At 52.6% G+C, this 26,995-nt stretch overlaps 1 protein-coding gene across 3 annotated transcripts in view; it reads right to left on the bottom strand.

Annotated features, from left to right (window-relative positions):
• Nucleotides 1–923: 923 nt before the first annotated feature.
• Slc45a4 (solute carrier family 45 member 4) overlaps nt 924–26,995 on the bottom strand; it is a 75,161-nt gene continuing 49,089 nt past the window's right edge. For all 3 annotated transcript variants that reach the window (XM_059248131.1, XM_059248133.1, XM_059248132.1), the window contains exons 3-8: nt 15,239–15,427; nt 13,331–13,510; nt 11,817–12,886; nt 11,041–11,140; nt 10,050–10,261; nt 924–5,739 (exon numbers count right to left, since the gene is read on the bottom strand). In XM_059248131.1, the coding sequence (XP_059104114.1) occupies nt 5,374–5,739; nt 10,050–10,261; nt 11,041–11,140; nt 11,817–12,886; nt 13,331–13,510; nt 15,239–15,427 (2,117 nt within the window). In that variant the 3' untranslated portion in view covers nt 924–5,373. The remainder of the gene's footprint in view (nt 5,740–10,049; nt 10,262–11,040; nt 11,141–11,816; nt 12,887–13,330; nt 13,511–15,238; nt 15,428–26,995) is intronic.

The following is a 26,995-nucleotide window of genomic DNA, read 5'->3' as shown; positions in this document are numbered from 1 at the left end:
GCTTTAGAGACTGTCTTTTAGGGGGCTAGGAGAGGACCCCAGTCCAGGTCTCTTACGGTGAGTGTCAGTCACATGTCCTTCACTGTGCCACAGCTGCTGAAGGGGCCTGGAGGGTGCTGATTCTGGCCCCTTTGCAGAAATTCTTTCCCAGTCGCCACCTTGGGACACCCCGAGATTTCAGGTACACAGGGCTGGTGGATAGTAGGGGTGCCACACCTGGCTCTCTCCAGTGTGTGTGGGGGTCCATCTTGAGTGTGTATGGAGGTGGGATCTCAGGGCCCTGGGGCACTACCGGCACTTCCTGTGTGTCAGAAACCACTGTTCTCCATCCCAGCTGCAGTATGTGACTGCCTCAAGGGTCCTTTAGGGCCCCACAGTAGGAGTTTGTGGCTAATGGCAGCAGCAACTAACAGCTGTCCATGGGTGTGTGCACGACTCCAGCTCCATGTTCAGGGAGTGTCTCTGGCTGAGACCCCTTTCCAGGGTTGTGACTCTCATGAAACTTAGGTCACCAGGAGACTCAGATAACATGTTCTGTTCCAGGAAGGCCTGGGGCACCCACCTCCAGCACCCAAGGCTGTGTGTGCACATACACAAGTATCCAAAGCTACTCCCTGCCTAGGTTGGCCAGCTCCCACCAGGCCCCACTCTCTTGCTGCTCGCTAGGAGACCCACCAGTTTTCCTGCAGCAGGGAGGTCCCCATCCCACCACCAGGACCAACCTCCTCACCTCTGGGCAGGAGTGACTCTGGGCAGCGGGCGACCTGAGCTGCAGAAGCCCATCTTGTGGGCCCTGGGGGAGCTCTGAGGAACTGGGCCATGCTTGCAGGCACTGGCCGGAGCCAGGGGGAGCATTCTGCCTCCCCCTGGACACAACAGGCTCCGGGGGAGCCGCCACTATAAAATGACAGGTCCACACTATTACTTGCAATGATAACGTTTATTGAGTCAACCACAGCGTAACAGAGCAAGAGAGGCAGGGGAGGCACTAGCCTGGCAGGAAGAAGTCAGGCCATACACACTGAACTGTGTACAGGGACCAGTGGCCCAGCCATGTGACAAAAAAACAGACCAAGCCCCAGGGCTCTGGACAGAAGCAGACATAAACATCCACCTAATAAAAAACGAAATCATGTGTGATAGTAGTACTCTTATAATCTGTTTCCTCATAAAATATAACGTCATGTGTTTAACACACACTTAACCATTGCTAAAATCAGCAAGAGCTATTACAGTGCTCCAACTTAATAAGTTGATAACAGTTGTCCTGTTTCCAGTTCACAAAGGAACTAAATAGCTTTGTTCCAAGGTGCCTGGGGAGTGCCCCGGTGCCCAGGCCTTTCCAACAACTGTGCTTCCTGTTACACATCCCAGCACAGGGCCTTTGGCAGGCGTTGGGGAGGAGGGGAGCACACAGCTGGGGCTCCCAGAGGATGCTAAGCTCTCCTGGAGGCCCAAGGGTTGCCATCCAAGGGGCCATCTCAGGCTTCAGCCATGATGGTGATGCTGGCTTTTCATGAGGTGGCGACAGGGGCTACTGGGTGCACATCCCCTGCTTGCCACATGTAAGAGTCAGTTCAATCTGGAACAAAACCGATGGCATGGCTGCTATGCTGGGCCGTCCCCAGGCACTCTCGGAAGCACTGCTTTCTAGCTCACATGCACAGGGGTGAGCGAGCCCATTTCTGGTGCTAGCCGTTGGAGGAGCCGCTTGTGGCTTCACCTGCACACTCCAGGTGTTGGCTGGGGGCTGAAGACAGAGGCTCAGGTGAAAGCAGAACAGCTGGGGAGTCATGGCATCTGGTGCATGGGAGGTCGAGGAGTGTCCAGTCTCAGGAGATGGCGTTTCACAACGCTGACTTTTGGCAAATGTGGCCATGGCTGCTTGCTGCACACCGACCACTGGCCGCAGACAAAGGGAACCATCCATTCCATGGGTTGCACAAGGCAGCAGGCACCAGGGAGATAAGACAATGGGCACCCTGGCTGCTGCTGCTGCTGCTGCTGCTGCTGCTGCTGCTGCTGCTGCTGGAGGGGCCACAGCACCTTCTATGACATCTTGACCACTCCAGGAAGCTACCAACCAGGTCCTGCCTTCTCCCTCCCAACTTTTCCCAAACCAGCCCTCACGGGGCCCTGAGGATCTCAAGGGTGGGAGTCTGAGGGCTGTAGACCTATCAGTGGGACTGGATGTTCCAGCTAAGACCTTAGGCTTAGAACAAACAATGTCCCGTGGTCAGCCTTCCAGATACCAGGGAGTGCCATCATGCATGCCACTCTGTCCCCAGCCAGAAGTAGGCTGTGGACCCCTTCCTGCCAGCTCATACTCTTGCACAGGCAAACTTGGGCCACCCATCTTTAGAGGCATCTCTCAAACAACTGTTGCAATTGACTTTCACAGGCAACAAAAGCAGGGTTCGGACCATCATCACTCTCTGTTAGTAACCTGCATGCATTGTTGTGGCCCTGGACCAGTGAATTCCCACCGACACCCTTCAGGGTGTTTGCACACAATCCAGGCCCCAAAGTGCTACAAAGCTAACTCCATGTTGCATCCTCAGCATCGCTCACAAGTGGGCTCTGCTTGACCCTGCCATTCCCCTAGGTCCAGATGACCAACGCACCTTTCCTATCACAGAAGAGCTACTCAGGTGGACTCTCGGGGATCTCACTACCCACGGGTGCTAGGTTGACAGCCCAGGTCAGAAAACAGAAACTGGGCTGGGCAGTACAGGCTTCGGTGTCACCCGCTTTAACACCAGCCCTCCTCCCTTGGCTTCTCTAACACACAGGCTGTGGCCCTGACAGTCGCCCACTGGTGCCATCTCAGATGGGTAGAAGGGTCTGGCTATTGGTCTACCCCAGATGAGACACTCCACCTTGAGGCCCATGGCTCACTTTATTTATCTGCAAGGAAGCCCAGAAACCGACCCTGCTGCTACCCTTGGGTCTCAGCCCAAGGCCCCTCACCCTGACCAGATCCACAACCAGTCTGCTTTTGATGCAAACATTTAACAGACTCAGGTCTTTAAAACGACCAGACATGCAGCCGGATCTGACAGCAACAGCCATGCCTCTGGCTGACTGTTCTTCCAGGGTGTCACTATTTTACCTGTGGCTCTGCCAAGGCCTGTGCCATGACCACAAAGTGTCCTTGTGTTACTTCAGATCATGGGAAGCGGAAGCTAGCATCTCAAGAGCCAGCACACTGCACATGGTGACCCCGCATCTCTTCCTCCTGTGGGTCTGTCTGGTCTCTGCTAGCCCCTGAACCTCCTCACATCCAGCTTCAGTAAGCATGGTCCTGCATCCTGAGCCTCTGGGTGGGTGGGGTACTGTGAGCATCGTGCGACCTCCTAAGACCCACACTGGGTATGAGGATTCCAGATTTCTCGGCACTCCTGCCTCCCTCTGTTCTCCCATGGCAAGGTGGAAAGGCAGGATGTATGAAAACAGAGGCTATGGTTCTTATCCCAGACCAGAAGTCTCAGGAGGGAGGGATACCCTCTTAAAACCACCGAAGGAAGCTAAGTAGCACAGGAGCGACCTGCCAAGGACACTGACTGAAGAGAGGCGCCCAGAGGGACCGAGCACCCAGCTGATAGGGCTCGGCTGGCTGGAGGGCTCAGTGTGGGGACTGCGCTTGGGAGTCCAGCTGTTCCCATCCAAGCAGGAGATGTGTAATTCTGTTCTCAACTGGCACCACAGAAAGCACTGGAAGGTGCAGCTACTGCTCTGCAGGCCTCGGCTTGAGGGATGACCCAGGCAGGTGGAAGGTACCCTGAGCACACACCTCTGCTCCCCAGACACAAAACACACTACAAACTACAAAGCGCCACCAGTGTGGAAATGTGGCAAGACAGAAGCCTGCCAAGAACGTTAAACACAGCATTCCTCTGAATACACAGAAAATTCAAGTAATTTATTTAAAAACGGCTTACTTTCATCTTGAAATATATATGTATATATATTTGCTTTAGAATGCTCATATTGCAGCATGATTCTCATGCACTTTAAAGTACTTTATGTAAAAACACCAACCGAGGCAGCAAGAGCACGGGTTTGACTTCATCTGGGTACCATCCAGGGAGGACCTCCCCTCTCCTGAGTGCAGACTGACTGTTTCACAAGCCAAGGGACAGGACTGTGGAGTTTTTAACAGAGATCCGTGGTTTGAAAAGGATTTTCCCACAGCTGCAGCATTTGAGGAGCTTGCTTCCCTGAGGCCCGAGTTTTGCTCATGTGCAGAAACTGGAAACTGCACCGGGCTCTTGGGTCACCAGCTCTCCTGCCCAGGCAGATACTTGCTTCTCTTTGCCTTCATCCCCATTCCAGTGACCATCAGCAGGAGCAGGTGATGAAGTCACAAGATTTCAGTTAGGTTCCAGCGAGGACCAATGTCACCAATGCGGCACGGAGGTAGGCCTCGGCACCCTCCCATGCCCTGTTCCTCACACTCTCGAGGTAGCCTTGCAGCAGGACTCGGGAGCCAGTGCTCACCTGGAGCTCTGTGCCTGGATTCCCAGCCAAAGGTGTAGAGAGAAACTGAAGGGTCACACAGAGCCAACAGCTGCCCTGTGGCCACTTCTGGGGAGGACCACGTGGGCAGGGACTGGACAGAGACAAACTCACACACAAGCACGCAGGAGGCAGCTGAGAGTTCACATTCAGCACTGCTGATCTGTGCCGTCCCTGGGCAGGATGTCTGGAGGCTGCCCTGGGGAATGGCTGCCTTCTGCTCAAACAGCTCTGGGAGCCTTCCTCAGCTTTGGTGTGTGGTCTCAGGCACTGACAGCTGTGCACAGAACTGCGGGCCCAATTTGCTAGAGATGCTGTTCTAAGAAAACCACAGTTGTGAAAAAGAAAATACCGTTTCTGAAATAAACAGAGAAAGCTGCTCTGAGGCACTGCAGTGCCAGCATGATGCTGAGGAGCCCTCACGGACACCTGCTGGGCAATCTGGGACACTGCACTGCTGTCTGCTGCCTTCAGATGACACCTGCCGAGGGGTCGGACTTTCTGCACTTTCGATTACTGTTTCAGAAATGCAGACCCTTATGTTTTCTAAATTGCTTATTGACTATGCTGTGAATGTTTCACAATTTAAAACATGCAGAATGGTATACCTGCAGAATAAAAGACAGCTGAAATTAAGTTTTTTTCAATAAAAAAAGATTTCAAATGATGTTTTTTTAATTGTGGGAAAGGTAATTAGTGTGATATTTTTGCCTAATAGCTCAAACCTACCCTACACCTAACACCTACTGAACTTGAACTGCGCCCTGGGAAGGAAGGAACTCCAGCTCGCACAGTGTCGGCATGCCCAGCCCCCAGTCCACCCTGCCCTTCGGTGTGGAATGTGCCAGCTGGGGCTCACACCATAGACTCCGCCTCCACCGGCCCCCGCAGGCCCCCCTTCCGAGACAGCTTCAGCACAGTGGGCTTCTCACTGGCTGCTTCACCCTCGCCTTCACCAGTGGGCCCTGAGGACAGGCCTTTCTGCTCCTCCTTGGCCTCCTCTGACACCTCGGGGTAGATCACCAGGAATGTGGCTGTCAGAAAGCCCAGGAAAGAGCCCACAGAAGCCACCATAGGGATGACACGGACCGTCTGTACAGCGTCGACCACGCTCCCAAGGGCAGATGCAACCAGGATCTGGGAGATATAGACCTGGCAGGAGAGGATGGCGCAGTCAATGCCAAATCCACGCTTGGAGTTCCCTGGACTGTGCTGGACGTACTGCAAGAGAAGGAACGCAGGTATGAGTGGCGTGGAGAAGGCAGTCTGCGGCTGTACCTCAGGGCTACAGACACTGACCAACCTGCCTGAGCTTCTAGGCAGCCGCCCAGCTGGGTTCTCCAGAGCCCCAGGTCCTACCTAGCACAGGGCAGGCAGGAGAGGGAGAGGATTCTGGCTCACGGGGAGGAACACAGAAGCAACCTAGTCAGGATTCTCATTCCCCAGAACACTGCCTCCAACCCCAAGGAAGAGAAGCAGGGCAGGTACAGGAGTGCCCACCACACCCTCATGATCTCCTTGGAGGGCAGGGAGCTCAAGTCACTCAGGTGCATGTGGGCTCAGGTGACAGAGCAGGGAACACTGGGCAGTTTTGTTTGCTCGTGTTTCTGGAACACGATATAAAGTATGCCTGTGCAATGAATGGCTGTGCTCACCCCAAGCCTCCAAAGGAGACTTTGTCTGTGAAGTATGGAGGCCAATCTACCCAGAAGATAAAAACCACATTCACATTTTAGACTTGAGGACACCATAGTCAGGGAGATTTTAAACACATCTCCCAGAAACCAGAAAGAGAACAGAAGAGCTCAACGATGAACAAACCCCACCTTACCCAATGGACACAGAGAGGCCACAAGGGCAGAACACGAATTTCACCGTATATAGGACATGCTGGACCACCATGATTTAAGGGCTGAAATCATACACGTGTATTCTCTGATTTTGACTATTAGAAACTCATCTACCATGACCGGCACAGCCACATCTGGATGGAATGGCAGAAGTCATGAAGCCAGCACAGCTGCTTGACAAGAATCCAGCAGAGCTGAGCCACATGATGGCTGCCAGGCCACCTTTGGTTTTCATCTCCACCTGTTGCACACTTGGGGGACTTTTAATATTTGTACAACCAGGGATACTGGATTGATGGGACATTTCATATAAATCACTTATGCCTTCTCCCAGGAGTACTGCTTCTAAGCTTCCCCAGGACAGTCCTGGACATACTTCCCTTTCCACTTCTAGGGAGACATCCTTATCTACTTGAAGGTCTTCCTTACACTTTGGAGGTTGTGACACATAAAGAAGCCAGAAGCCAGAGGTCTCTTTACGAGGCTGTGAGACATTTTTAAAACGTCTGTCCCTGTACTTACTCAGGAACAAGATATTCAAAACAAAGTAAACTTCAAAAGGTCAACAAGATTCGGTGGGCTAGAGGAGTTGACCACAGATCAGATTGTAAGCCTCTTCCCACTGTACACTCAGGAGACTATGTAGCATACACAACAACACAGTTAGATTAGCTAAAGTTACCTCTGCCCTACACAGAGACTTATATTGTTGGACAAAGAATGATGTAAAAAGATGAAATAAGAATGAGATGTCAGGACCTGCCTTTCTTAGAAAAGTTAGCACATGCAGAGCCACTGTGGTGTCATATGACCAAGGAACAGCAGAATGCCAGGATTAGACATATAGATAAATTCTACAGATATAAAATAAAAACACCGTATTATGCCAGAATTTGAATAGTAACTGCAGCAGCTTTGGCTTGAGGATTTTTCTTGGGCACTCTGACCATTAAGAGTTAATAATACACTGCTTGGGACATGTCAATCTGCCTGGGCTGGCTTGAAGATTTTGTTTTGGTCTAGCATCCTTGAAGCCACAAAAGATACTAGCCTGAGAACAGGTTGTCATATGCCTCTAGATTCTTAAAAAACTGGCTTAAGGGGTTAATGAGAAAAAATGGTTATAAAAGATAACTGTTTATCAATGATGATTAAACCTGAGGGGAAATGATTGTAAAAGATAAGTCTATTCTGTCATGGTTTATCAATGATGACTAAAAGATACACAAAAGGAAGTGAAACCCACGTCCAAAACCAAAAATGATATGATCTACGTTTCGGAACAACATGAATGTATCCCTGCTGTCTGAATTCCATACAAATAAAGAAACACTCTGGCTGCTAGTCAGTTAGGCTGCAGAATTCTCCCGACCATCATGCCTGGCTCATCCTTCCCTGGCTGACTCCTTACATCCTCTCTGGACCTGTCAACTGCTGGGGCTGGTGAACTTCTGACATTTGGGACATACTTCTGAATAATCCATGGGTTCAAAATAGAAATCAAGACAAAACCATAAAAATCTCGGTGTGAGCCGGGCGGCGGCGACTCATGCCTTTAATCTCAGTACTCAAGAGACAGAGGCAGGTGGATACCTGAGTTCGAGGCCAGCCTGGTCTGCAGTGAGTTCCAGGACAGCCAGGGCTACACAGAGAAACCCTGTCTTGAAAAATCAAAAAGAAAGAAAGAAAGAAAAAGAATGCACACACATACACACACCCTATGGAGACAGAGGTCACCATCAGGTGTTGTCATCTTCTGTCACTCTCCACCTCCTTCTCTGAGACAGAGTCTCCCACTCAATGGCTGTCTAGGCTGCAAGCCCCAGGGACCTTCTTTCTCTCTGCCCACTTGGCACTGGGGTTCTCACTATAGGTTCATGTTATCACACCCAGGGCCTTACATAGGTCCTGGGGATCTGAATTCCGGTCCTTATACTTGGACACCAACTTTATCCACTAAGCTATGTCCCCGAGACCTTAGAAACATCTTTGAAATAATTGGAGGGAGGAAGGAAGGGAGGAAGGAAGGGAGGAAGGGAGGGAGGGAGAGAGGGGGGGCGGGGGGAAGGAGGAGGGGGGTGGAGGAGGAGGAGGAGGAGAAAAAGAAGAAGAAGAAGGAGGAGGAGGAGGAGGAGGAGAAGAAGAAAAAGAAAGGGACAGAGGGAGGGAGGGAGGAGAGAGAGAAAGAGACATTAGCTAGGTATGGTTATACGCATCTTTGATCCCAGCTCTCAAGAGGTGGAGGCAGGTGGATCTCTGTGAGTTCCAGGCCAGTCAGGGATACTAGTAAGACCCTGTCTCTAAAACAAGAAGTAACTTGTTTTTCCAGATATATGTGACAGCTCATGTCTGTAATCCTAGCACTCACTAGGGGGAGACAATAGGATTTCTGTGAGTTGGAAGCCAGGCTGGGCTCCATAGCAAATTCTAGACCAGCCTAGGCTACAACGGGACAGCTGGAGTGACCCTGAATGACAGGCTGAGGAGCTCACGCTACCTGACATCAAGACTTACTGCAGACCTACTTTAAAGAAGAATGCATAACATCTGTCCAAGGATGGAGAGATCTGGCCAGAAGCACAGCACATGCACTTATGTGGCCATTCAGTGATGATGAAGATAGATAGGATGGGAGGCCCAGGGTTCCAACAACATCCACTTGGGGGAAGAATGTGAGAGTCTAACTCCACGACCTGTAGCCACACTAGAACCTGCTGGGTAGACAGCATGAGGCGGCACAGAGGCCTGGGACCAGTGGTAAGTCCGGCATGCTACCCAAGCCACAGAATGAGGTGGAACAGAAAATGCCTGTCTAGCTATAGGAAGGTCAGATACAGGCACAAGTGAGGTCAGGGCAGCAGGAGGAGAAGGGGCTTCTAGACTCTGGTCACCATCTTCCTTGGTCTGGGCGATTCTGTATGACCCACTTCTGAAATGCCAGCAAGTAGCTCAGCCTCAACGGTTATGAAGTCTGCAGAGTTCACCTACAAACCACCACCATCATTAGGTTTGATTAGGAGTGGGTGTGGTATATACCTACTGAGCAAACTGATTTTGCTTTAAAGATTAATGGAATTAAAGGTGTGTGCCACTATGTACAACTACTTGTATTTTTTGTTGTTGTTTTACTTTTTTAAACCAGGGTCTTAAGTGGCCCAGGTTAGCCTTGAACTTGCTGAGGAGGATCTTGAAGTTCTGACCCTCTGGCCTTCATCTCCCTAGTGCTGGATATGTAACTGTGCTCCACTACACCTGGTTCCAATTTCTCTACACAGAGGCACCAGCAGTGATACCTCAGAGGCAATGGCTAACAGGGTAGCTCTTCAAATGCTGCAAGACAGAAAGAAGGGTTGCTGGAGCTGGACCCAACCAAACAGTGAACTGGAAAGGGAAAAGTCCACTAGTGGGGGACATGACGGTAAAGGGGATGTGGGCAGGGCAGCTTCCTGTTCCCAGCTGTGACAGGGTCCAGAACCTGGATGGCCAGAGAAGACCCTGTAGTCAAGGAATAGTTAAGAGTGGAAGCTGTTGCCTTCATCAGAAGGGAAGACAGAGGGACAGTAGGACACTGAGCACAGGCTGTGGACCCCATGGTCTGACGACCAACCAGACCTAAGGCCAAATAGGGTTCCGAGGTGGCCCCAACACCACCTCCACTCAGCACCCTCAGGCTGACTGTACCTCCTTGATGTCATGGTAGTGCCCTAGGAGGGCATAGGGGCAGTAGGAGATGCTCATAGAGACGATGCCCATGGTGCTGATGGTGACCATGGCCACATAGACGTTGGGAAACATGGCCATCACAGCAGTGCCCACGGAGAAGCCCAGCGTCCCCAACACATAGATGATCCTGATGCTCAGGTCGTAGTTGTCCAGGTACTTCTGTAGCAGGGCTGCAGAGAGGGCCACAAGGATCATGACTTAGCTGCTGCCTCCACACACCCCTTACCCCCATCACTGCCTCCCTCTGGTTGAACCTAGGCCTTCAGGCATAAAGACCTGCCCACCTAAACCACACAGCCCCATGTCCACCTGGATTCCCCGGGGGCTCCAGCACTTCTGAAAGAAGCCAGCTCTCTATAGCCTCCCTGGGCTGCTAACTGCCCGCCCAGGTATCCTTGGGGGAAATGCCTGGCCCTTCCCTTGTCACTCTGGACTCCCCAGCACTCTAGGCCAGCCTCGGGATCCTGCCTTCTGATTGGGTCCTCCTAGGCACCACCTCCTCCAGGAGGAATCTCTTTGTCACCCTGACACTTGGCTGACCTGCCTCGCCCTACCCTCTTCACCTACAGATCAGGCAAAGTCGATTTCCGTTCCAGGTTCAGACTGAGTGTGGGCAGCAAAGGGAGGGGACTCCAATCCTAACTCTTTTAAGTTTAGGGAGGGAGTAAAGCATGCTTCCTTAGGATGACAGCCCATCACCCCACCCATCAGGGCTCCTGTCCTTGGCAATATGGACCTGCTCCACTGCCCTTCAGACTGCTGGGCCCCGGGTAGGGTTGGCATGGCAGCGACAACATGCTAATACACAGGTGCCATCCATGTTGGACAGTGTCATGGGACAGCACATAGGATGGCCTCCAAGCCTCAGAACCACCTGACCCTGGGCCACAGCAACTGACTTTAACAGCTTTTCCTCTACTTAGGCAGAAGTCAGGGTCCCGATTCTCACCTGAGCAGATAGCACCAGTAGCAGCGTAGATAACCAGGCCCCAGCAGCCCATCTTCACGCCGGCATTGTAGGCGTGCCAATCAGTGGAGTTGGAGGGGGCCTGTCGCAGAGAGAGAAGGTTGAGGGCATTTGCCACCCTCAGGGCAGAGGAGATTACTCTGCACTCCCATGCAGGTAGATTGAGAGGTGACAGACACTCTAATGAGGAGGAGAATCAACCCAAGTCCAGGTCAGTATCTGGGAAACCGTTTCCAGGCCCTCCCAGTCCACATGCGACTCTGTTTCCCACAATGACAAGTGGAATCCTGCCTGTGGCCCTGAAATAAGGCTGGTCTGGACCGGCAGAAATGAGTCTGCCTCCCTGAGATGCCATGCTAGCCCCTGAAAAAGGTGTAACAGACCACTGTGACCACCTACACAGCCATGGGGTAAGTCTAGAACCATTAGCAGGGCCTGGCAAGAATAAAAATAGGCTGTTACTTTGATAGCTGAATCAACACTCCATTCATGATTTTCAAAGAGGTTCTGGTCCTGTGTGTGAAAGCATCTGGCGTTCACAAATGGTCACCGTAGACCCCACTGTCACAACTTTGTCTCAGCTTGCACAACTGACCATGCATTGAGGTGTGCACTGGTCAGCTGCCTGCTGGGCATCCTCCCTAACCCGCATGGGCATGTGGGTGCAAGGGTAGTGCATGCAGGCTCACAAGAAGCCCCAGACACAGAGACTGCCTAGTTCTGCTGTGCAGTGGAGCTGCTAGCCACAGGGTGCTCACCTGGGGGTCCCCTTTGAAGATAACTCGGCCCATGAAGTCAGTGTAGAAGACAGCCTCTGCGATGACGGAGAACCAAGTGAGGAGGTGGCAGAGGCAGAGCCGTATCAGCTCCTTGGGCATCTTCAGCATGGACAGCCACAGCAGGCGCACGGTGGTCTCTGCCTCGCCCTCCTCACTCTCTGTGTCCCCGCTGGAGGCAGTGGCTCCACTCTGGTTGCGGTGCCGGGATCGCTGCCGCTGCTGCAGGTCATACAGGTCACTCATGCTTCGAGATGGCTTGATCAGGACCACTGCATTGGCCCGGCGGTAGCGGTAGCAGTGGGACCCAATCTTACCATAGTAGGAGAAGGTGCTAGAAGCCTGCCTGTGGAACATGTGCCTACGGCGCCTCATGGAACCAGATGTGGCCGAGGGCTTCAAGTCCACTTTAGAGCGGTGGCTGAGCGAATCCACTGGTGGGGATCCTCTCCCATTTGGGACTTTAGCTTCATTCAAGTGATTATCAAGCAAGGTGTCGTCCTCCTTGGTGGACTCCCTGAGGAACGTAGACAGGCGGGGCAGCTTGGCCCTCAGGAGCTCCTGGCTGGTACTCCGGGGGGTGCTGGGGTAGGAAGCATCATGGAAGATGGAAGGCTCTATGTCATGCAGGAAGAGCAGCTCAGGCTCCATGTCCAGAGTGGCATCAGGCATGTGCAGCACTGAGTCACTCTTGCTGCGCACGATGTCCACATTGAGGTAGTCCAAGGACAGCTCGTGCTCCGACTGCACCTCATCTGGGAATGGGGGGCTGCCATCCTGCACACCCCCACCGAGGGAGCTGAGGCGGGTAGCGGGGGCTGGAGCGCTAGGCTGGACACTGGTGCCGGGCAGGGCGGCATCCTCAGTACTGCGGTCCTGCTGTGGGCTGTACTGCTCCTCCTCGATGCTGAAGAGATGCAGGGCCACCGACACCGAGAAGATGACGGCAGCGAAGAAGAACAGCACCTGGTTCTGTGTCCGGAACCAGTCACCCAGGAAGGTCTGTGTCCAGTCCAGTCCACCCAGCACGTAGCCGATGGCCCCACCAAGGCCTGGAGGTGGAGAAGTGACAGTGAGCCTCAGGCCCAGCACAGGGCTCTCCTTACACAGGGGCCCGGGTTAGTGGCAAATGAGTGCAACGGAGAATAAAAGGACAGCCGGGACACGCAACAAAACGACTCACGATGGCACAGATCAGGGCTGGCCTAACATTATTCCCAGCCCGAAATAAAGACAAAAGGAGTCCCGGGCCCGGAAACAAACCCAGCCCACTTGTGTGTTCCCCAGGCAGTGTGGGGCCCTCACCACGTCCACCTGGCAGGCATGTCATCCAGGCAGGCCTTACCCTCCCCTAGCCCCGCTCCTCAGTCCCTTAACCTTGCTGGGTTCATGGGTCAGGAGTAAGGCACAGTGCTTCCTAAGGCCCCATCACTGGTCACTGCCACCAAGGAGCACAGACTCCTCCCTCCCACCTGGGGCCTGGCATGGAGCTTTACCAGCAGAGAAGGCATGTATGTTGAGGGCCATATCTTGCTCCTCGCTGTCTACCACATCCAGCAGGTAGGCACGGATGGGCCCCTCAGTTGCATCGGCACTGAAATCCAGGACCACCACTCCCAGCACCGTGAGGACAATGCCAATGGGTTGTCGGTTGGGAACATCGCCGAGCGCCAGACCTGGACAGAGCATGGGGAAGCAGTCAGACTCCAGTGCCAGAAACTGTCAGGCTCCTGAGGCAAATGCTTTCAGGACAGCAGTAAGCTTCACCCTATTTCTGTGGTTGGTGGGGTCCCTCTCTGTCCAGCCCCCAAGAGCTCCCTCTTTTAACATATGTTTATTGTATTAGGAGTGTTTTGGCTGCAGGTATGGATGTGCACCTTGTGCATGCTTGATGCCTGCAGAGGTCAGAAGAGGGCATCAGATCTTTTGGACCCGGAGTTACAGATGGCTGTGAGCTACCACGTGGATGCTGGGAATTGAACTTGGGTCTTCTGTAAGAGCAGCAGTGCTTCCCACTAAGCTATCTCTCCTTCCCGAATAGTTTATCAAGCAAGAAGGGGAACAGGTTCCTCCTCCTCCTCCTCCTCTGTCCATCAGCAGCAGTGGCCACCAGCTGGTAAGACGACTGGCATCAGCTACAGTGGCTATGCCAGGGCCACCGCCACCTCCACCTTTCTGAGGATGACATCTCTTCCTCTTCCCACCAACCCAGACGCCCTGTGCTGCGTCCTGAGCTGGTCGGCTCTGCCCCCGCATCCAAGCTAGACAAAAGGCTTTGCATGTATAAGGACCCAGTTATGAAGGCATGCGGCTTCGGCAGGCAGTGTGAGCCTCTGAAGAGGCTGCCCTCACACACCAAGCCTCACTTGATTGGGGAGCCTGCCTGGACCCAGAGATCAATCCCTAGTCCTGAGCCTTGGGCTGTTCACACTGGGGCCAACCTTCAGGACTAGAGGTGGGGCAAATACAGGTCTGGTCCTCTGACTGCACCTCGACACGCTGGCCCATGGGTTGCCCATGAGGCCCCATTGGCAAGAGAAGAGCTTGGGCTGAGGGCTGGTGTCTCCAGGCTGGCTGCATGTGGATCACCCCAGGAATGCTCTCCATACATGCCACTGCATATGGGGAAGTAAAGGAATGCTCGCAGGTGACATTGACAGGCCCAGGGCCAGAAAGCAAATCCCCGACTCCTGGATGGGAGCCATTCCTAGCAGAGGAGACCGACTTGTAAGGCACGAATCAGCAAGGAGACACTCCGGCCAGGAGGGGAAGGAACCAAAGCCGCCACAGACTGTCCCTACCCTGGCTCTGAAGAGCTGTGCCTCCCCCCATGGAGGTGGTAGTCTTCTGGGGCCTCTCTGCCCACAGTCCTGCCGCCACTGGAACTTGGGCAGACCTGTGCTTGAGAACCCACACTGCACTCCTTTACCCGCAGAGCCAAAAAAACAAGGCTTTGTTTCCACCAGTTCTGAAGAGTGCCCGCAAGGCAGAAAATATTTTCCCACACAGAGTGGCTTTAATTAAAAACAAAACAACAGAGAGGCAAAACAACACACGAGGCATGAACCGAGAAAACAAACAGCGAACCGGGCTCTGGACAATTTCACTAGCACGTCTAAGAAAAGGAGAACAAAAAAAGAAAAGATAATTTCTGAAATCACTCTGGAAACAGGACGTGCTGTCAGATACGCATTAAAAACAAGCCATCACAACAGGAAGCGTTTCCCTGTGAACAGGTTCCTCCAGCTTTCCCATGTGGGGCCAGCTCCACCACCAAGCTCCCCGCTACAGTCTCCACCAGGCGGCCCTCGGCAGCCCGAACTGGTCCCTGCACACAGAGGCCTGGTGAAGTCACCAGATAAGGCCCCCAAACGTGCACTAGTGTGCGGTCAGCAAACACTCACCGATGGCAGAGCCGTTGAGGAAAAGTGCAACACCGATGAGGACCCCCACACACAGCACGAGGATGAAGGGCCGCCGGCGGCCCCAGCTCAGGGTACAGCGGTCGCTTGCAGAGCCAATAAGCGGTGTGAAGATGAGGCCGAGGACAGGGCTCAGGAACCAGGTGAGGCTGTAGTACTGCTCAGGGAGGCCTGCAGGGACACACAGCCTGTCACTCATCACTCATGCACACCCCACATAAACACATACTCTTGCCCCCTCCGGTCTCCTCAGGATAGACCTTTTCCCTGAGGGTCTTCTGGCTCTGAGGATGCTAGACAAAGAGAGGACTCCAGACCCTGGAGCCAGTACTCTGTCTGCAGGGCCACCACGCTGAACAAGTGCTGCGAAGTCGTGTAGGGTACCAGGCACGGGCCCCTCTCTCCATACCACACTATGCAAGTGGTACAGTGGCTACAAGTGCAGGAATAATAAGAGTCACTTAGTTCTGGGCCTCACTGGGGAAAAACTGTCACAGAGAGTCTTGTCAAGGCCCTCCCTACACAGCCACCAAGGCCCTCAGTCAGCGTGGCAGTGGGTGCCCCGAGCACTGGGGTGGTGTAAGTCCACATGTGTCCAGCTGGAGTGTGGTGGCCTCGGGATAGAACCTGGGCAGCCTGACATCAGAGTCTGTGCCACATCCCTGTCATATAAATTCAAATGTGGTGTCAACAGAGCAGATAAAGAATGATGGCCCTGGGCACACACAGGCCAGAGCACTCCCCGGCAACTAGAATGCACTTGCACAGCAACCGGCAGTTCCAATGAGCCTCTCTCTGTCCCACAGAGATCCTTGCTGATGAGCACATCCCACACCACTCCCTTGAGTGACATCCAAAGTCTCATAAAGGAATCTGCTACTATAGGTCAGAGAGCTGGCTGTCCTTACGAGGGCAGTGGCTGGCTGCTGGGTGAGCAATGGCGTACCATAGAATATGTCCTGGATGTGGCTGGGAGGCTCTGAGGATCAGCACAACTCTCCCCATTTTACAACAACCCATAGTTTGCTTGAAATCTACAGGGCCTGGCACATCACCACTTCATCAGACAAGCATTTCACACTCTTAGGACACTGAGGAAACAGACTCATGTTGAGCTGGCAAGAAAAATAAACGTTGTGTGGGAGTAGAGCATACTTAAGGGAGGAAGCACCTTGCAGAACCCTTTGCTGTCACACCATTAGGTACCAGGGCACTCCGCCAGGGTCTAAGGTATGTGTTCTGACCTCTGCAGCCACGCCTGGCCACAGGAAGGCTAGATCTGTTCCCATCCCAAGTCAGCAGGACAGACAAGCATCAGGGAACTAGAGTCTGCCCAGTGAGTTCCACCAGACAAGCCAGGTGGGGCTCTGACAGTATGAGCTCTTCAGCCTTACGAGGCAAGGCACTCAAGGGGCCATGGCTGTTCCCGGCCATACTACCCTTGCCTGCCTTCAGTAATACCCGTGTCACGTGCCCTGTGTCTCCGTACAACCCCTAATCAAAATGACCCAGAGTGAACAAGGCAGTTTGGGGTTCAGGGGAAGAAGCCACCACCACAAGCCTCCCATTGGTCATGCCACCAACTAAGTAAATAAAGAGCCCAGTTCACTCTTGCGTGCATGGGACATCTTCATGGGTCCTGGCAGCTCCTCAGCAGGCTACCCTCTCCTGCCTGGAACAACCATCTTGCTGTCACTGTGCCAACACCCGGGGAATGGGGGAGGGCTATCCATTCAGGAGTTACCACCACCTTCTGCTGCCCATAGTGCCTACCCACCCTGAATACAGGGTTCCATGCTACACAGACCCAGGGGCCCTGGGTTTGTCCCCATCAGGCTATGGCCCCCTGGAGGCATTGAGACCAACAAGTCCCCTTGTCCCTTTTCCAGTCAAGAGCCAGACAGGACATACAGAGGCTTTCTGACTCGATCAAGCTGTGAGACAAGGCCCATACGGGCCAGGCCCTCTCTCCACCCCACAGTCCCTCTTTAGAACTGATACTGTGCTGCGGTACAGTCCAACCACCTGTAGCCAGCCTGTCTCTTAGCAAAGACCTTTAACCCAGGTGCTCTCACGGGCCAGAACTCTCCCAGTGAGGTGACAGTACCAATATCAACGGAGCCTGTGGCCCTAGCACATCACATCAGCAAGCCCGGGCATCAGCCCTTAGGAATACAGACCTCAGCAAAGTCACCTTGGTAGGTTACACATACAGGTAGGCAGGAGTCACAGATGACTGACAGGCACACAGTCTGCAGCATCTAGCAAAGGGGCAGGAAGTACCCCAGACAGTGGGAAAGACAGGCACGGGTCTTCATCTGAGCACACAGATGGGAGAATAGTGTGCTTCCCATCTCTAGAGTAGACTACAGATGAGCAGTCTGCTACAGCACTCTACAGACTAGAGGAGAACAAGAGATGCTCTCACAGAAGACGGATGGACACAGTACAGGCTCTAGAGCAAGGTGTCCAACTTGCTGACACTCCAACATGACACTGCCATCTATCATATGCTGGGCTACATTCATAGCTATCCTGTGATGCATCCATCTGTGGGCCACAGAATGAACACACATGGGGTAGAACAGGCCCTGCTGCACCCAAAGTGGCCTTCGAAGCAGCCAAGAGCTGGCTACTGAGTGAGGTCGTGCACTAACACTTACTTACCAGGGCAGCAAATGAGAGTCAGTGAAAAGTACTGGCTCCTCCAGGTGGGCATGGCTAGCAGGAGGCTGCCCAGGAACAGGGACAGAAGCATCCCAAGGAGACCTTGGACCAACTGTCACTACTTCTGCAGGAACTGACAGCTGTAGCCATCACAGGCCAACAGCTATGGCTCCAGAATGGGTGAGCAAACTCTGCTGTCCAAGATCATGTGGCCTTCCACATACATCTTACAAAAGATGGCTGTAATACTTCCTGACACAAAAAAACTTATGGAGGAGCTGGAGAGATGGTTCAGTGGTTAAGAGCACTGGATGCTCTTCCAGAGGACCTGGAATCTATGACAGTTATAACTATCTGTAACTCCAGTCCCAGGGGATCTGACACCTTCTTCTGCCCTCCAAGAGCACCCAGAATACATGTGGTACAAAGACATATTTGCAGACAAAATACCCATACATGTAAAAATAAATGAACTTAAAAAGAAAAGGTTATAAAATTCAAGCTTCAATGTCCATCAGTAAAGTCTTATGCATAGCTAGTCCATCTGCTGGGATATGGGACTGCTCATTCACCGGCTCCAGGGGCTGTCAATCTCAACTCTAGTCCTTTGTCTTCTATTACTCTGGTAACCATCATGATCAAAAGCAACTTAAGGAGGAAAGGACTTATTTCATCTTACAATTTTCAGGTCACAGTCCATCACTGAGGGAAGTCACGGCAGGGACTCAAGTCAGAACTGGAGTTACGAACGGATGCAGAAGCCGCGGAGGAACTCTGCTTACTGGCTTGCTCAGCCTGCTTTTTTTTATAGAACTTAGGAGCACCTACATAGGGGTGATACTACCCACAATGGCCTGGGTCATGTCAATCAGGCTACAGGTCAGTCTGATTGAGGCATTTTCTCAATTGAGGTTCTTCTTCCCAGACGACTCTAGCTTGTGTCAAGTTGACACAAAAATCAACTAGGCCACCCTTGAACAAGTTGAATGGCCGTGCCTCTCGGTACTGTTGGGTCTGTATTCTCTGTTCTCAGTCAACCACCCCAGCCCTGCTGAAGTAGGAAAGTTGACTACAATGTTAAGTTCCACATTTTGACCTCTAGTCCTACCAGCTTTTGCTGTGTCCATTAGGAATGTCATGGCTGGCCACTCAGCTGACATTGTCGTGTTCTGCGGTACCTGTGACAGGACAATGACCAGCCATACCAGCACCCCACCCCAAGTTCCTTCCTAGAAGAGGTATGGACCTCAGTGAGACCTCCACATGATGTTAACAGCCACCGGGTGGTGACTGTTGGCTAGTGAGTCTGGTGACATACCAGGTACTGCACTGTGTGTTGGAGGAACCCAGAATCCTACTGGAGTAGGAAACATGGCTAGGCAGTCACGGGCTCAGCTGTGGAAGGCGGAGGGGTGGCAACATTGGCTGTAGACATCCAGAGCTATGCAAACCAAAGAGAGGGGCCAAGGACACAAGCACAGGGACACAGACAGCACCAGTGGTGGCATTACAGCTGTGTTGTTGTTGTTGTTGTTGTTGTTGTTGTTGTTGTTGTGCCAATCTACCCAGAAGTCTATTTTAGACTCCAGACCCTGGCCCCAAGGAAACTAAACACCCTGTTTCAGCTACCTGTATGAGGACTACCAAGTCATAGTTAGAGCTCCCCACTCCCCACCCCAGCACTGGCTCTATCCACATGGCACTGTTCCATCACACAGGCAAGACAACACCTCCCACCCCATCTCCAGTGCTGCCCAGGGTACTGGGCAGCAAGGGGTACTTGCCACCCCCAACACTCCGCTGCCAGCACCACATCCCTGGGATGCCTCAGCCAGGCGATTCCCAGCAAAGCCCTAAACAAACACAACGCCCGTCCCTAGTAAATAATTTTTGGTTTTTTCCAGGCAAAGGCTGAACAACAATGGTGGGACCCGGAAGGTTCCCTGTTCACAGGAAATACTCACTGTGTCACTATGTGTACATGGGACAGCCCACTGCAACGCTTGGGTCACATGCAGAGGTTTCTATTCACAAGGACATTTTTGATAAACTGGTGTTTTGTGGGGGAGGGAGGCTGGGAAAGTGGCCTATAAATATTTAACAAAACAAAAGGTCCAGGATGGGAATAGGAACTCATTCTTTCTCTCAATGGACAAGCCTGCCAGGCCAGATAGGTTTGTACTCCTGGACAAAACCCCATGATAACATTCGCTGGTGAGAAGAAGTTCTTCGTGGGAAAACTTCAGCATCCTTGAGTGACCTCAGGAATCTCAAACAGCAAGCTCACTGTGAGCCCACTTCAGGGCAGCCTTGCTAAGGCTACAGCATGGGGAGAATGGGCTACTTTCCATAGGCCAGGTCATCGGTCACCTGCTACCATACCAGAACCAAAGCAAGGTGTGCTGAGACCCTGGGGCCTCCCTGGGCAGGGAAGGAGGGCGGCAAGGAAGACACTGGGGGATGGATGCACAGCTAAAGGCGGGGCCACAGAGCTTCCAGGACCACTCTAAAGTCACCCGTGGGAAGACAAGGAAAGAGTGAAACCAGAAGCTACTCAGGTGGTGTTCCTGAGCTCTGTTTCACAGGACTGCCTCTGAACATGTCCCCTCTGTTTCCACTACCCACAGCCCACAGAGTATTCACAGCTCAGTCACACAGCTGTAAGAAAGCGTTCGGAGAAGAAGGCACATGCCTATCATCCTAGTTCTTAGAAGGTGGAGTTAAGAGAATCAGGAGTTCTTGGCTATCCTTGGCTACACAGCCAGTTCAAGGCTAGCCTGGGCCACATGAGATCCTGTCTTAAGAGACCTCCTCCTTTAAGTCCCTCTCCAAAGAGAAAGAAAGCAGGGGCTCAGGGATTCTACTTGCTCTGGGTGAACAGATGCCCAGGAATGCCAACACTGTACCGCAGACACAGCTGTCTGAAGACAATGCACAGGTCTGGTCTCCAGGTCACTGATTCAGACCAGGATGCAGGCTAGGAAAGCTCTGGAGCTCAAGTCACTTAATGGACACATACCCATCACCAAGGCCACTGCCAAGTGCAGAACGTTCTTCCATGTGGAGTGAGATGCATGGAGGAAACCAATCACCTTCCAGGGTCCACACCAAGGCCAGTGGTTTCGGAACCAATACGAGACGAAGGGGTCCTTGCACCACTACCCTCACGCTGCATGAAGGCTGGAAACCCCAGTGCACCTGGTTCCTAAAAGAAAGGGGTCCTAAGCACCTGTAGGGAAAGGCCCTGGTGGGTGGGGCACAGGGGCTGTGGGCAGGGCCTGTCTGGTGCCCTCCTCCCACTTCAGCCTCATAGCAGAGTGCTAAGAATGCTGGACCAGGGGACATCAGAAAGCCCTATGTGGGTAACAACGGATAACCTTCCTATGAAATCCAGTCTCACATACGCCCAGGTAATTCAATACATCTTCTCCACTTCCTGGAAAAAGCTGACAGGATAGCGATGCAAGGAAGGATGTCATACACATGGTGACATCTCCCCAGATAAAACTCAACATGCCCGACAAGAGCACCGGGGATGAACAAGCCTGTTCCATGCTGGGGACCTGGAAATGGGTGCTGGAGAGGTCTCCTTGGCTTTGGTAGCAGTGCTGACACCCAACGAGGTGCTCCCGCTGCCTTACCCTCCACTTTGTTTAGAAGATGGGACAAGGTATGCACCTCTGATGATCTAGGGACACAAGTGGCACAGAGAACTGCCCCCTACATACACCCATCACCAGCATGAGCCACTCCATCCAGCAGGCGTACACTGTCAAGCTTGGCACTGGGACAGCAGAGACAAAGCAGCTTCAGACAGGGGTCCACCTAGGAGCAGGAAGAATGCCTTACCAGATGTCAGGGGGTAGTAGCACTGAGGACCACAGGGTAGCACTGAGCTGGTCTGAGTCCAAGGAAAAGGTAGACAGTGGAAATGAGTAGCTCAAGACAAACTTCCAGAGAGGGAAGAGTCTCAGAGCCTTTAAAAGTATGCTAGTGGCCGGGCGGTGGTGGCGCACGCCTTTAATCCCAGCACTCGGGAGGCAGAGCCAGGCGGATCTCTGTGAGTTCAAGGCCAGCCTGGGCTACCAAGTGAGTTCCAGGAAAGGCGCAAAGCTACACAGAGAAACCCTGTCTCAAAAAACCAAAAAAAAAAAAAAAAAAAAAAAAAAAAAAAAAAAAAAAAAAAAAAAAAAAGTATGCTAGTGACCGGGACCTGAGGCAGGAAGTGCAGGTGGCAGGCAGATGACCCCAAGAAGGAAGCACAGGTGGCAGTGGGGGAGGGGAGGCAGGTCCTCTGGTACCTTTTGGAACACAGTCTGGTTCTGCTTGTGTGTGAGTGTTACTAGGCCGCTCACTCTGTGAGGGACATCTATTTGTGCAGCACTCTACACAGGAGTAGTGCGGTGCAGGGCACATCCCTGTCTCAGTGGCATCCTCTGAAGCTGGCAGCTTGTAAGGACTGTCAGGAAGGCAAAGGAAACGCTAGGGCAACACTTCCTTTCACCTAGGTCTGAGCAAAGAAGCCTAGCATTTGCCTCCATTCCCAGATACCTTTTTCTGCCCTCCGAAAGGACACCCTCCTTTCCTTCTCCATGTCTAAGGCTGAAAGTGCCCAGAGAGGAAAGACTTGACAGGCAGGCCCAGGAGAGCGAGGCAAAGGGCAGGAGCAGCCATGCTTGGGAAGGAATGTTGGAGGGGAGGAGCCATGGAAACCTGCAGGCCAGTCAGGCGGGCAAGGCTCAGGTGCCAGGAGAGCCTCAAAGACTTCTCTGGTGGGGAGATGTGTGGCACCAGAAGGGTATGCAAGCTGACTTATGGGCTCAGAAACACTTGTGTCTAGGGAGCCATCAAGTCCCCCAAGGTCAAATGCCAGGTGACCACAAGGCCATAGAACAAATGAAGCATACGCTGAGTCACTCACTGGTTAGCCTCCGCCCGGCCTGGTGGCCCTGTTGAAGATGAGCTGGTTGGAAGGATGCCTCAGACTTTTGATTCTTCACTGGCCACAGATCCTGACAGTATTTTCGCTTTCAGAGTCCCACTGTCCTCAGACAGGCCATGAAAATGGGCCTTGAGGTCTGTTCCCTGCCTCCCTCCAAACCCTTCAGAGTATTACCACGTCCCTCCATCCAAACTGGCTCTCAGACTCTTTAACAGCACCTTGTATCCCTTAGCAGGAGTTCCAAAGGGGGTGGGCTCTGTACTGTGAACTCTAAGCAGATGAGCAGCACCACTGCCTCAGCATAGCCAAACTGAGGTAGGACTCAAGCTTCCCATGCTGGCATGACCAACCCTCACCAGGTAACCATGTCCCTCTTGTTTGCCCTTCTTGAGCATCAGGTGCATCGGGCACGCCTGGAGATGCTCTCAAATTGAGTATCTGCAGCCGGGCAGTGGTAGCGCACACCTTTAATCCCAGCACTTGGGAGGCAGAGGCAGGTGGACCTGTGAGTTCAAGGCCAGCCTGGTCTACAAGGTGAGTTCCAGAACAGCCAGGGCTACACAGAGAACTCCGTCGGGGGGGGGGGGGGGGGCACACAAAGTGAAACAGACTCTTTGACGCTAAGCTTGTCACTGCCTCATTTCCCATGCAGGTCACACACCCTCGCCCAGGGATACAGATGCCTGACACGCAGAAGCCACACAGGGCTTTGTCGGTCAAGTGCTGAGATGCTCGGGCCTATGTTGTACTGTGGAAACGGGTGATGACAAACATCACTGCTCCCGGGACTTCTGCATTCAGGACGGGATGCACACAGCCCTGTTCACCAGTCCTAATTCCTGCTACTAAGTACACTTCTGACCCAGAACGCTGTGCTGCTATCACCACTGACCAGGCTCAGCTGTCACAAGGACACAAGCAAGGGTGTCGGGGTGCACCACGTTCTGGACAAAAGGGACAGTAAAGGACAATGAACTCAAAATGGTTCCCTAGGAGCTGCCAGACCATATGAGGAAGGCCTAACTAAGCTGCTGGCAGGGAGGCCAGCCAAGCGGGGCACATAATGGAGAAGTATTACAGGGCTCAGGGTTCTACAAAAGGAAGAGGCAGTGCAACTCCCAACTGCTGCTGGGTCAGAAAAAAAATTATCTCCTATCCACAGCATTCGCCTTAGTCATTCCTTCAGAGGAAACCCAAAGTACAGGTGTGTGGACAGCAAGAGAGTCTTTAAAGTACAGACGACAACGACGACTGATCCTCCAGCACGCCTGCAGCCAGGGCTGCCTCAGGTACGAGACCCAGGCACAGGTTCCTCTTTTGCACCCAACTTGGCTTGGCCAAGTGTCGGAGAAAGCCCTACTTGTCCATCCCCTGCCGTCAGTTTCCTCTAGGCTTCTCCTTTTGTGATCTGTCTGCAATGAAACCTGCAGACACAGGGTGATGGACAGTCCTTTATTGTGATGTGCCCACGAGTTACAAACTGTAACGCCCATCCAGGTCCTCATTTCACTGGGGACGTGGCTCAGTGGCAGGATGCTTGCCTAGCATGTGCAAAGCCCTGGTTCTCCTCTACAGCACTACAAAGTAAAATAAAAAACAAAAAGGGCAAGTAGACAACCCATTTTGTACCAAAGACAAGTCCTATTTGTAACTGTTTAAACAAGCTACATGTGTACACATTCTGTGTAGCTTCCATTTAAATAGTTACCTTTTCTTCTACATTAGGGATGGAATCCAGGGTCTTGCACAAGCCAGGCAAGTGGTGCAGTGGGCACCTTCTATACTGCTTTTAAGAGTAAAGACAGCATTGGTTTTTAAGATTTTCCAGGTAGCAGGGAGTGGCGGCACACTCCTGTACTTCCAGTACTAGGGAGGTGAAGGCCTGAGGGTCGGGAATTCAAAGTCATCCACTGCCACAGTCTGAGGCCACCCTGGACTCTATCTCTCAGAAAGCTCACTTCTCTCATGACATGGGCATGCCCTTCCCAACAGTCTCACTCCCTACCTGTACTGTACTAATGCCTGGCCCCCAGAGCACCTCTGGGCCTTTACACGATCTCTGGGTTGCCGGTATCTTCATCTATCTTTTCAACACATATTTGTGGTATTTTGTTAAAATTTACCTAATTTTTGGCTTTCATCATACAGTTTTAATGACCATTTCCTGCAGGAACTGATAGCTTTTTGCCTTCATTAACCCAGTATGTATGCTCTATGTCCTGTCATCCTGTTCTGAAATACACAGGGACCCTCAACCATCCCTGCATCAGCACCAGACTCATACACACACCAATCCAGGCATCTGGAGCAAATCCCTCCTACGGCACTCAGACTGAATGGTAGCGTCCTCAAGCACTGCTCCTGTCACACGAATTGGCTTGGCCACACGGTGCAGCCTTCACCTTCACTTCCCATCACTCAGCACTCAGAGTGCTGCTCAGAGAAACAGCCCTACTCACGGGCTCTCCTCCTGCACTTAGCTAGGGCACCCCCACCTTCTCGCCATCAGCAAATCCCTAATGTTCCCAATTCTGTCTTTGGGAGACAAGAGGGAAGACTCCAGCCAGAGGGAATCCAGGGCAACCCCACAACCTCTGCCTCAACCTGACTGTGCAGCCACGTTCACTTACAGCCTTTCTTCTCTGCAAAGTAGCAGTTCAGGTGACATGTCCAGGTGTCCAGGCAAGCCCCAGGTTTTGGGCTGCCATGCCACTTCCATGCCATGCACACTGCCCAGCACCACCAGGCAGGCACTTAGTAAGAGTCTGACAAAAGAATAACAGCGTATGGAATTCCTTGGGAAAAATGACTGCAGTGACTATTTCATTGTTTGTTAAACACAATGATCTGAAAAGTAAGGAAATCCAGACTTCCCTCCCAAACACAGTCCCGAGCACAAGCTGCTTCCCAGTCACCGGGACCACAATTCGGGAGTTACTCACCCCATTCTCCACATGCACACCATGCGCACACGCACACATGAAAGTTCCACTTTAACCAATCAACAACATGCAGCACACTTCCAAAGCACCCTCATTAAACACTCTCCTCCCTCTCCCTAGTGCCCACTACTCTGCCTTCTGTCTATGCAGTGTGTGTCCTTTTGCACCCAGCTTACATCACTGAGCACAAAGCCCTCAAGGGTCACCCCTCACTGGTCATTTGCCTCCTCAGTACCACCTTCAGCCCCCACAGGGCACACAGCACTCTATAGGGAAGGGCCAAGAGACAACACGTAAGAAACCTCCGAATGTATGTGCTTCTTTCCTTAGGGTTCCTGGGGTGGTGGTACGGTACTGCAAACACGCAAGGGATCCCAGGCCACTGGCTGAGGTGTGCTGGCCAGGGAGCCTGGGGAAGTTACTACTGCACCTGTGGCCAAGCCAATCACTCCTGCAGCACCCATTCTAGCCCACCTGTGCCAGCCAGCACATGTTGCTGTGACAGCCACACCAGGGAGCTACCCTTGAAAAGTGAGACAGGGTACCCTCAGTTCTTCCTGCCAAGGAGACTATTTCAAGAGTGAAAGCTCCAGGACTCTGCTTTTCCTCTGAGATAAACTTCTGTTGAGCTGGGGGGAAGTGGGGGGGGGGGCGGACAACATACGGTACAAGGTGGTAAAGTCCTTACCCAACACACTCTAGGTCCTGGCTTCTACCCCTAGTACTACCTTTCAAGATCAGGTGAGATGGGAGGATGACTCTATTTGCTAGGATGGTTAAAGTTCATAGCTCAAATGATCCTTCTACCCAGCTGGTGCCTTTTTTTGGGAGTTGGGTGGTGGTGGTAGCGGTGTTGTTAAGGGTTCTGATGCTGAACTCCAGCACTCAAGCACACTATACATGTAAACACTGGGCTACATCCACAGCCCTGAGTGTGTTCAAGGGGGTAACAAAGCAAAGGTGTGCTACCTGCACAAGCTCTTGGATGCCAAGGGTCACAACAAGAACTCCTTGAGAGGAGTTAGGTGTACCCGAGTGGCAGGAGGGTACCTCTGACAAGGTGCGCAGACCCTGTAAGGGACACAGCTGGAGCAAGTGTGAGAAGTCGCGGGACACCTGACGTATCTACACAGGGCACGTTTGTGAGCATGTGCTTGTTGAGAGATGCTCTGCACTCAGCTGCCTCCT

This window comes from Peromyscus eremicus, chromosome 20 (assembly GCF_949786415.1).
Source record: "Peromyscus eremicus chromosome 20, PerEre_H2_v1, whole genome shotgun sequence".
NCBI classification, from domain to species: Eukaryota; Metazoa; Chordata; class Mammalia; order Rodentia; family Cricetidae; genus Peromyscus; species Peromyscus eremicus.
Note: the sequence above shows the minus strand (reverse complement) of the source record. Positions and strands in the feature narration are given on the sequence as shown.